The sequence below is a fragment of the Myotis myotis genome, unplaced genomic scaffold, assembly GCF_014108235.1.
Source record: "Myotis myotis isolate mMyoMyo1 unplaced genomic scaffold, mMyoMyo1.p scaffold_m19_p_13, whole genome shotgun sequence".
In the NCBI taxonomy this organism is placed as follows: domain Eukaryota; kingdom Metazoa; phylum Chordata; class Mammalia; order Chiroptera; family Vespertilionidae; genus Myotis; species Myotis myotis.
The window spans coordinates 33,911,095-33,923,182 of NW_023416317.1; the positions used below are offsets into that span (position 1 = coordinate 33,911,095).

A 12,088-nucleotide genomic window follows, 5' to 3' on the forward strand; every position below is an offset into this window, starting at 1 on the left:
ACATGTAAACAAGCAGTATTGAAATCATTATTAAATACATCCTAATATGCTTGTACATATTTGAACATTTCCTAACCCTCAGACCACAGTTTTACACAGGGCATGTAACATTTTTTTGGTTAGGAAATATCTAAGTCTGTTGTTGATTACTGTTTTCATAATTGGCCTGTTTTTGTCTATACATCTGTGACATTTGGGTCTGGCTACAGCTGAATGAAACATCTGAACATCTTTTGCTGTGACAGGGTGATCTGATCTAGCTTGATTTTAGCAGACGACACAAAATATTCCTGCTTTAAGTGGCTCTGCAGTCATTAAAAATGAAAATTGAAATGACAATGGTATTCAGGAGCTTTTCATTATTCAACATGAAAGACGACAATTGATTTTCCTACATCACTGTCATCAGTGCTAGAACACTGGATAATCAACGATCTTGGCAGTTGTTTCTCCTGAGACTTGTCCAGAAAGTTTTTAGAAACACTCCAATTTAGAATGCCAAGAAAAAGCCACGGCCATCTAGTTCAGGGGTGGGCAAACTTTTTGACTCGAGGGCCACAATGGGTTCTTAAACTGGACCGGAGGGCCGGAACAAAAGCATGGATGGAGTGTTTGTGTGAACTAATATAAATTCAAAGTAAACATCATTACATAAAAGGGTACGGTCTTTTTTTTTTTTAGTTTTATTCATTTCAAACGGGCCGGGCAGGATCCTTGCCCGCGGCCATCTAGTTTGACATATCAAAAGAGAACAACAGGTTGCCTCCGAGGCTCTGCCCAGAAGTTAAAATCACCCCTTACTTCTACCTGAACTCATGTCTGAAAGACATACTTACTTTCAAATAAAGTGAGCCATACATTTTAAAATTACCTTTTTCCCGGGTGGCCCAGGATCCCCCGCTGTTCCATCTCCTCCAATGCACTTGCAGAATAAACAACAGCAAGTCCTTTCAGCAACATTGACCTTGGGGGGAAGGCAGGAAATACATTTGGTGACATCGCTTCCCCAACACACACACAGAAGCTCACCGGTGTGACTCAGACATCTGTCAGTTTCAGAAGCCTCTTCACCATTAAAGTGACCATGCTTTAGAGAGAATGCATGAGACATTCTTTACCATCCATCTTTTGTTCTGCGAGCTGCATTCTCCGGCATATGAGGAATTCGAATTCAAATCAAAGATATTCTGTGTTCTCAAAATGGTATCAGTTTAGGCATGGCCAACTCACTGTATACTAATTTATGCGATTTCCTGTTCCCACCCCATCCTAGCATTGACCATGGTGTTGCTGATTGCCCTATGTAATTCTTCCCCCAATGTTTTGTTCAATAAAATGAATGCACACCGTTTTCTTCATTTCTTGGCTTGTGCATTCTTTGTATCTAGAAGTTGAAGATCAGCGGTTCTCAACCTGTGGATTGCGACGCCTTTGGGGATCGAACGACCCTTTCACAGGGCTCGCCTAAGACCATCAGAAAACACATATATAATTACATATTGTTTTGTGATTAATCACTATGCTTTAATTATGTTCAATTTGTAACAATGAAGTCGGGGGTCACCACAACATGAGGAACTGTATTAAAGGGTCGCGGCATTAGGAAGGTTGAGAACCACTGGTTTAGACGGTGCCCAAAGTCACACTGCTTGGAACAGAGTCCACTGGTAAACACTTTCAGAACAGTGTGTGTGACAGGATCTCAAAAACACAATTGCATGTTCAACATTCCAGAAGCACTTGCTGGAGAGGGTGGGGGCATGAGGAGAGTATTCCTCTGTCTACTCTGGCCCAAAATTCATATTCTAATTATATTCTATATTTAAATATCTGAGTAAATCTCATCCTGGGTCTAATTTAATCATACCCTGAATAATAGACATATTCTGTTGCAGTTTTACAACACACAAGATTTATTTTTAGGAAAATTCTCTGTTTACAGTAAATGCCATGATTTGCCTTTAGTGGGACAGAATCAGCCTTTGTATTGAGAAGTTTCCCATCAAAATTCTAGTTGTTGAAAAATGCAATATTTTGTGATAACTATTTAGCAATTTCCTCTGTCTCTTATTATATAAAGTTCATTTTCTGACATTAGAAAATTCTGTTTTTCCCCCCTGAAACTATCAAACCCAATAACACTTGAAACACATGAAATCAAGTAATAACAACAACAAAATAGATTCTCTGATTTCATATTACACTAGAAGCCCGTTGCACGAAGATTCGCACAATAGGCCTTCCCTCCCCTGGCTGCTGGCACTGGTTTTCCTCTGGCACCCGGGACCCAGGCCTTTGGTCCGGCCACAGCAGAGAAGCCAAGCCTCTTCAGTCTTCAGTCTTCGCTCAGCACCTGCGTATGCAAATTAACTGCTATCTTTGTTGGGTTAATTTGCATAGTCACTCTGATTGGCTAGTGGGCATACTGGAGTGACACCAATTTGCATGTTTCTCTTTATAAGTGTAGATGATAGCAACTTTCTTTGGATCACCCAAACCCTACAACATCAAATCTTTTACTATTAACATTAAAATCAATCTGTGTCTAAAATTAAGTTTTTCTTGTAATGTGTTGCATTTATGTGATATTTAAAAACTGACAGGCTTATTTTGAGGAATAACTTCCTCCTGCTATGAATTACCACTACAGATTTCAAAGAGTAGTAGAGAAAAAAATACATTGTTAAAAATAGATTGTCTTCCCATGTAGAAAGAAATTCCAATAAAACTTCCATATTTTTAAGCAATTATTTTTTGCACAACTACTACACTGAACAAATTGTGTTTACACATCTATTTATATACCAGTTCTGTAGGTGCAAAATAGCAGGACCTCTCACTTTACTGAAGGGTGTCCTAATTTGCTGATTATAGGTTTTATAAATTATAAGCAAATTACAAATTATTAGCCATTTATTAAGGTGAAAGTAGTGCCACACAACTTGGTAACACTTAATCACTCTAGTTTGAAATCCTGTATGTTTCTGAAAGAAATATGATTGAGATGCATCTCACGTAGACATTAGGTTCTAAAAATAGATCATAAGGCAAAAATCCCGGTCAGTGAAGGCAGCCTTCACACATCTTTTCATTGCTCATAAAGTACAACATAGGAGGTTATGCAACTAGTTTTTCCTCAGCGTTGGAGCAGATGGCTTTCTCTACTTAAACCCTAAATGTAAGTGGTTCTCACTGACAGGCCACGTTGCAGGGAAAATACACATTTAGGCACTAGAATCATACTCAGTGTGGTGAGCTGTGACACTGAGGATCCACAAGGAATGTGCAAACTGGCTGGCTGAAGGAGCAGCTGATTGACTCTCAGATCTCACACTCTTTGGCACTTACATTCCTTCACTTCATTTGAGCAGGACTGTAAGTGCTATTTAGTTGCTTCTTTTTCCTTCTTTTTTGGCCAACCATGTAAATCAAACATGCTTTGACATCTCTCTACTGTATTACTTTCTTTCAAAACATCCTCTTATTTCAACTGTCCAGTAAGTCAGAAAATTCTTCCTGTACTCCCCGATGAACAAAACTAGTTCAAATTCATAAGCATACATTTTAAACCTGTACACAAAATAGGAAATGTAAACTCACCTGCCTTTTTTGAATAACTTACCAGCTGCTTTGACAGTTGGCTCCCCAGATCCCTCATTCCAATAGTGAACTGGGTCTTGTACTCAAATCCTTTCCCAAATTCAATGTAGAGAAGATCAGCCAGGTCACTTGAATCGGTGGCTCCAGTCAGAGCAACCGTGATAAGGGCGTTCAAGCCTGGCCAACACAAGGTACAGGTCTCCAGGTGAGGGGGGTTGGGTAATTTTAATCTTTCTGCACATGTGTGTCTAAACTGTTATTCTAGGAAAACAGTTGCAAGAGGAACACTCATTTTATTGTCTACTTCCCCCAGCAATAAAAGCCTGACAAGTAACAAGACTCATCAGAGAACAAAAAGAATTACATTTTCCAGAACTAATGAAATTGGAGACAGGGGAAATTATAACAGTGAGATAGTGAGTCTAAAAGGATCCACAGAGCCTGGCCAGTGTGGCTCAGTGGTTGAGTGTCGACCTATGAACCAGAAATTATATGTGTTTAAATATGGGAAGGTCAATATATCATAGGTTCCAGCATCACCAGAAATCATTTAGATGTGTTTAAATATGGGAAGCCAGAGCTAGAGACATCCTTATCCATTGGACACTTTTCAAAGAACATACGGCCATCCTCCCTTTATCTCTCCCCCAAAGATTCTGAATTTCTGAGGATATAAAAAAAAATCTAGCTTCTGAAGTTGAAATCGATTTACTAAATTTTCTTTGGGAGTTGGAAAAATGAAGATTGGTCTTAGAAATCTGGGTGTTCCAAGACAAACTTCCCGGAGAAAATTTTGATGTTATCTGTAAGAGATACATCTTCCCTCACAAAAGAAAAGCTGAAATCAAATAAACAAAAAAAAAAAGACAAACAAAAAAACACCTACCCATCCAAACTAAGAACTCTAGTGTCCTTTTCATTAAAATTTCCACTATAACTCATGAAAGAAATGCCAAGACTTGATAGAACATAGAGAAAGTAGCTTTGGTAAATAAAGGGCAAAATAAAAATCTTTATCCTCCAGCTGCAAATTTAGTGAACTTTGCAATTTGTTTAAGATTGAAGAGAGAGAACCAAAATAGCAAAGACAAATCCGCTCAGGCTCTAATAACTGAGCTTGGAGACGGATGTCTTAGGTCAGAGAATCTGGAAACAGAGCCTGAGATAGCGATTTGGCTGCACACAATTTACTGAGGAAGAACTCTCAGAAGAAAGGGGTGAGGGGGAAGCAGGGCAGGGCAGAGAAAGGAGCCGAGCAAGACAGTGTTTCAGCTGGAGTCTAGCGTCAGCCTGATCCCATGAGGAACTTGGAACATAAATCACACCACATGGTGCTATTTTGAGGCAAAGATCCAACTCTATGTACTCAACCTGCTGCCCAGGAATGGGGTAGGAAGTAACCTTCCAAGTGAGGTGGCTCCCATTGACCAAGGACAATTCCTCAGAGAAAGGGGACCTGTGAGTTGTTAGCAGCCAACACTCACAGCTGGAGAATGGGGGAAGGGAACCTGGCTGGAAGAGGGAATCTGGGTGGGGCACCAGCAGCATCCACTTACAGGAAGGTTTTCCTATTCTTAGTCAAACCAGAACATTTGGATGCATTCCACGGATCCATATTTTGGGTAAGAACTGACAAGAAGCCAGATTGGGCACTAGTTCTTGAAGCTAAAAGCTGGTACCAGAGCTTTAAACACTCATAGACACCATGGTTGGTCTATCTCTGGTCTGAAGAAAGGAACTGATTAGAAAGCCCCAAAACATGAGTAAACTTGTCCAATACTGCTTGCAACTCTGAACATGTTTTAAGAGTGTTGAAGAACATAAACCCACCCTCCCATTCCTTGGTCTAAAAGAAATACATGGTTCACGTCTGCTGATACTAAAGAAGTAGCAACATTAGATCATGTGAGGCAAAGTTACACACTTTCCTGGAAAGTTTGAGAGGAAGAAATAGAGTAATATGAGAGAAAAAGTAAGACTTTGTATTCAGTGTTTTTTCGTATACATAGGGCATGAGTTAAAAAAAAAAAGTCAATGCCAGAATGTTCTGAGAACTCATGTGCGCTGCCAAGTGCATAAAGAGTAGAAAGGTTGTCAAATTCAGGGCTGTGTGCCTGGAAACTTAAGAGCCAGCATTGAGTTCTGAGAGTATAAAATCAATAATGATCCCTCCCCCAGTCCTCCCCCATGTTCAATACCTTCTTTTCTAAGAGCGTCAGATTTTTGTTCAAGTTTTTCAATGTCATCATCCAATCCATCTGAAAATAAGAGAACCACCTAGGAAAGTATTCAAGAAAGAAACATGAGTAAAAGAGAGGTCACCGGAACCACAGACCAATAAATAAAATAAAACCACATTACCTTGCCTCGAGCAGCCGATTTATTCTGAAACGCATCCCACAGGGAACTCAAGAAGTTTGCGTGGAGAAAGGACGGTCCTTTAACTGTTACACCCTTCAAGCTGTTCAGTATGTTCTCACTATAGATCTCAAACTTGGGAGAATATTTTTCCGTGGCATTGGTTACTTGAAAAGCCACACTGACCTGAGTCTCTGTGCCCACCTCACAGCTAACCCCATTAAGGGAGCTGATGGCACGTAGCATGTCTGGAAGGTAGGTTTCCATCCAAGGTTGGCCATCGAGCAAAGTCTGCCCCTTCTGCTGAGTGGAGATGTCAAATCCAACCACAACATCCACAAAACAATCTAGGATTTAAGGGGAAAAACATACCTTATTAGATCAAATAATCCCCTTATTTGACTTGGATGCCATATCTGCACCAAGGCACTTGGAATTCTTATTTTTATTCCAGTTACAAAGTTGGAAAATGAGAAAGAACATGAGGGAATAATGGAAGAGGCCCAGAATCACTCTTTCATAACCTGCAAAAGTATATAGTATTATTATTTTCAACTGGTGTAAAATCTAGACTATTCTATAACAACATTCTGAAAGATTTTATTGTGGTTATTGAAAAAGCTATGCAAAGTCATTTAAATATCTAAAGTATATTTGTTAAGAGTCTAAAATGCAAATTCATATCACACTACTTGTCAACATTCAACTAATACTAAATTATAAGGGAAATATAAAACCATTTGCACAGAGCAATAATTTATAAAAAGAAATCACAAAGAACTTGTCTAAATGAATGATTTTGATGATTTAACATCCCAAAAGGAATGTTCCCTCTTCTGTCTTCTAAAACCTATTCAGAAAAGAAAAAATAAAATGGCAAACAAATGCTCCAAGAGATCCTTTGAAATCTTGCTTGATGTAAGTCCTACAAGTGAAACACTGAGCGCCAAATTCCCCACATTTAACCATGTCAAAGATGGTGCTGCCTTCAGAGCTCAGCCATTCAGAAAGGCAAAGCCAATGCCATCTGGGGGTTCAAGAAATACTTAGAGAGATATTGCACTAATGAGTGTTTTCGCATGCATTAGGAGGTCACAGGTTCAATTCCCAGGTCAGGGCACATGCCCAGGTTTCCTCTCAATCCCCAGAGTTTTCAAGGGGATTGAGTGGGGGTGGGGGAGTAAGGAGACAGCCAAGCGATGATTCTCTCTCATCAATGAAGTTTCTATCTCTCTCTCCCTCTCCCTAAATCAATAAAAACACATTTTAAAAAATGTTTTGCTCTTATTCGTATAAACTCCTGGGGCATTTAAGCACAGGAGAAATTAGAGCTTCTTATTTTCAGCTGAGCCTCACAAAGGGAAGATAATTAGAGAAGAATAAAGTCATGTAACATACACTCTTCTTTCAAGAACTTTAGCTTGGCAAAAAAACTTCAACCTTTCTAATAAATTCAACATACACAGCTTGCTTGGCAAGTTAAAGAGGAGGAGTGTATATTTTCAATTTGCTTTGTTTGGATAAGCAGTTTTTCAGCTATTTGTTGTGTGAACAAATGTCTGCCTTCACCACCTCCAGACACACTGGTCAGTTAAACATCTGCAAATCTTTCGAACTAAAATGTCAGTTTCAATTCTTAAAATAAGGGCCAGTAACTTGATTCATTTTTAATGAGAAGAGTCAGGTGAGGGAAAATAGAAAGCCTTATTTGATAATCAATTTTAAATCACTATGGCATTTGAAGTAAATCAATATGTTATCAAGAAAACCTGAAAGGCGGGTTTCTAATTTTACTGCACTTACTTTATTGGAAAAATCTCTTCCCCAATAGTCAGAAAGTGAAATGAAAAGAAAGAAACTAGTCAGAAGGAAGCATTAAGAATTTGTCCTTTCCCAAATTCCTCTTGAATCTGTATCCTTTCATTTCTATCTCGAGATTGAAAATTTCCCTCTTGGATGAACATTGTTAGAAAACCACTCGGTAACCAAAATATGTTACTGCCTTCAAGGAAAGCAGTCTCTGTTGAGAGAAAAAGAAAAAAACAAAACAAAACAAAACAAAACAGAAATGCCAAAATGTCATTACTGAGAACTATCCCCTATAAAAATTTAGTATTTTATTTTTTGGGTCTAGATTACTGAAAGTACAAAGTCTAGTAAATCAGTCCCTTGTGTTTCTTTAATTCAAATTGACAAATTATTCCATGATAATATGATCTAAGGAATAGAATTTGGGAGCAAGCACAGAGCTAGCAGCTATGAGCTTAAATACAATTAGAGGAATGAGGCCATACTAAACAAGTGGACGCTCACGTAATGGCCTTGAAAACTCTACAGAGACATCTGCTCTCAAATTAGGAGCCTTCAAAGTTAATAAGAGGTAGGGATGGTTTGGGAATTGAGCTAGGGAGACAGTTAAAATTGGATTTCCAAAGAGAAAGGTAGGGTTAAATTAGGATAGCAGGAGTGAGGAGAACAGAAGAGGGGCAATGAGTGCAGGGAAATTAAGAAGGTAATTCACAGGACTGGCTACGGAGGGTGATAAGATGGAGAAGCAAACGAATGTCCTAAGCATTTGACTAGTCCTCACAAACGGCATGTGGAGGCGTGGAAGGGGGAGGTCTTTGAGTGGGAACCACAAAGCTTAGTGTTAGTCATGTACCAGTCACGACTCTGTAACTGCTAAATAACCTGGAAAATCTCTTAACCCCTCTGGGCATTCATTTTCTTGCCTACAAAAATAAAATTATGTATTTCAAAATAAAAATATAAAGGAACAGAAAAGAATGGATTGGAGTGACAGTTATAGTCTTACGGTTCCCTGCCAGACCCAAAAGCTGATTTTAATTATCTGACTTATAAAGAAAGTCCTTAATCGGAGTTGATGATGGCAGGTTCTTATTAAGAATTAGCAGAATCTGCCATTAGCAGGAAGTAGGATATATTAATAATATTAGAAGACAGATTCTTGAGAAAATAAAGAAGAAAGTCAGACTGTTGGCAGTTATTAGCAAGTATAAAAAATCTGTGTGTGGCCTTTGAAAGAAGAGGTATCTGAGATTTCAAAAAAAAAAAAAAAAAGAATGATCAAGAAAACAGTTACTGTAAAAGACTTAGTTTATATACCTCCCAGATTTGCTTGGATCTCCTGTCCCCTCTCCCCCACACAAGTACTTGGACATTTATCCAATGGAGAGCCTTGGCTGCCACCATGGTCTGATTTCCCAAGGTTGTGTGTGGGGGTGGGGAGGACTTTGACATGGCCTCCATCATGCACATTACAGTAGAGCCACAATAATTCTGATGCCCATGTCCAACCCAACTGTACTCATGGGAGTTCTGGCTCCTTCCACCATGCGTAGCCACAGATATAAAGCACTGTGGGTTCTATATCTGGTTTCCCCAAAGGGCTGGATAACACAACACATAGGATGGGAGAATTGACTCTTCATGGGGTAACCTCTGACCAATGAGAGGCCATAGATGGGAAGGAATTGGCAGATTAATCCCCTCCTTTATTCCCAGGAGGTCTATATGGTGGCTCTGTATGGTTTCCTCGGTGTTCTGCATGACCAACATGCTGGTTATGCTTTCTCAAAAAGCTGCAGCTAGCTTGGTAACATATATCTTGTATTACACTCTCTCTCCTTTCCTGTATTACTTCCCTTCCACTCACTCTTGCTCCCCTGAAGTATTAGCACATAAAATATTAGCACAAACTTTGCTTTGAGCTCCATTTTCTAGAGAGCCCAGTAAGGACAGGGACATACAGAGATTCTTGTTAAGATGCATTGGAAATGACCATTTAACTTTTCTTATAGTTCCCACATTCCTTGAATCAAATCCTGAGGGTGTCTTTTACCTCATCTTAATCAGACTGGCCTTTTGCTTCATCTCCTTTTTGATTCCTCTATCCATGATGATGCACAGATAAGAGGTACACTTGATGCTTTGGCTACCTAATTATGGCTCAATGGCAAAGGAAAAGGCAGGACTTTCCTATCCTGAGAACTGCCCGGCCTTCTCTAGGTAGTCAGAATAGCCAGACTCAAAGAAAAATCAGGAAAATAAACACGAATGAAGGTTAAAAAAACAACAAAAAACAGACTTTGGAACTCAGTTGCTTAGAGGAATCTGGTATATGGTGAGATATTAAATTTGAACATGGCTCTAAAATATTGCTAAAATGTCAAAGTTCCTCAACCAAGGACCCCTTGTTAAATTGTCCTTCTGGGAACCAACTCATCACTCCATGTATTTTGCATTTATAGGGTCACTTCCTATAAATATGCCCTCTGTGATAGTTATTAATACTCACTCAACATTTACCACCGACTTCCCATTCAGGATCTCACTTATCCTTATGAAACAGACTAAGTAGGAACGCTTCTGATACTCATTCTGCCCTAGAGGAAGATGTGACAGAACAGCTTACCCATTGTCTCACAGTTACTGCTGTGGATCTCACACTCGGAATTCAGATCCAGGCTTGTTTGGAGTCTGTATGCCAAACTACCTTATTTTATACTTCCTGGGTAGTGATGATAGGTCAGGTAGGTTACTAGTTCTGTTACTAGATTGTGATGTTGAAAGTGACAACTTAACAGTAAGTGGTTTCACTAAGGAGCAGCAGCTTATGGAAACATTTTCAAGGTACAAACCCATGATGTCTTCAGTTCCAGATATAAACTGGTGAGGCAGAACGCTTAGACACTATTTCTTTATAACATCAGCATCAGATACTCTAGACAACAACGAGATCAAGAAAACAGGCAGCTTGCCCTAACTGGTTTGGCTCAGTGGCTAGAGCATCAGCCTGCGGACTGAAGGGTCCCAGGTTCGATTCCAGTCAAGGGCATGTACCTTGTTTGCGGGCACATCCTCAGTGGGGCATGTGCAGGAGGCAGCTGATCGATGTCTCTCTCTCATCGATGTTTCTAACTCTCTATCCTTCTCCCTTCCTCTCTGTAAAAAATCAATAAAAATATATTTAAAAAAAAAAGAAAAAAAAGAAAACAGTCAGCTTAATTTAACAAAAAAACTGGGTTGGTCAGACAGACCTAGGTTTCAAAATTTGCTGAGTCTGTTATGTCCTGCATGTTCTAGGTCAAGTTAACAATATTCCTTTGAGTCCCATTTTCCTCGTTTATAATTGGAAATAAAAATATAAGCCATATGGTTTGGGGAGAATTTATTGAGCTAAAGCATTCAGAATGCTTAGAGCACCATACTTGACCCTTGACAGATACTCCAGAAATATTGAACCTTAGTCACTTCTCTCCTACTCCATGCAGCTGCCCTTCCTTTCACACATATGAAACCACAGTGTACAATTAAGAGAAACGGAGATGGTGTAACTTCACAGATGAGAAAACTAAGGAGGGATACTGATGTCTCCAAAGTTATACATATTTTAATAAGAAGCAAAGCTAGATGTTCAGATTGTAAGTGTGACTCGCTTTGAGCCTCACCAAGCTACTGTCTGATTTCCTAGAGTTGAGAGTTTATAGTTTAAGAAGAACAGGCATCCTCTGATATATTTGCACATGCCTTTGAAGCTTTATCAGTGTTCATTCCAGTCTCCTCAGCCTCAGCCCACGTCTTGGCTAAAAGGCCTCACATTCTTGCTTGTTGCCATAATGACTTCAAGTTTATCTTAGAGTACTTTCCTTGCTTATTTGTTTTCATACTCAGGACTGTTTCCTTTAAAAAGAACTCATGCACTACTTGGTGCATATACTCCTGGCTTTGATTTTCCACATGGTTTTCTTTTATTCTCTCAAGTAGAGGATAGATAGCTCCAAAAAAAATTTCTGCCTAATAACTGGAAACGGGTATTTCATGTGAAACAGTACATTAATGTAGAAGGTTTGGCTGAAGTCACCAGACACATGCCAAAGTATGGGGAGATCATGAGGCAGAGTTTACAAAGACAATAGTCCCTGATCAATTCTTGGACTATTAAGCTGTAGCCTACACACTGGGTCTTATAAAAGTTTTGAACTTTCAGTTCAGAAGAGCATTTTTGGAGAGAGCTGTTGATGTGTGGTGAGCTCTCCCACCACATATACACATACACACATGTAAAAGGAAAGAAGGTAATGTCCTCTTTAAGTCAGGAAAGAGGAGC

General features: G+C 39.3%; 1 protein-coding gene across 1 annotated transcript in view; it reads right to left on the reverse strand.

Annotated features, from left to right (window-relative positions):
* COL6A6 (collagen type VI alpha 6 chain) overlaps nt 1-12,088 on the reverse strand; it is a 97,061-nt gene that overhangs the window by 66,770 nt on the left and 18,203 nt on the right. Inside the window, exons 9-12 of the mRNA XM_036332645.1 lie at nt 5,962-6,305; nt 5,799-5,877; nt 3,623-3,777; nt 872-964 (exon numbers count right to left, since the gene is read on the reverse strand). Of these exons, the coding sequence (XP_036188538.1) occupies nt 872-964; nt 3,623-3,777; nt 5,799-5,877; nt 5,962-6,305 (671 nt within the window). The remainder of the gene's footprint in view (nt 1-871; nt 965-3,622; nt 3,778-5,798; nt 5,878-5,961; nt 6,306-12,088) is intronic.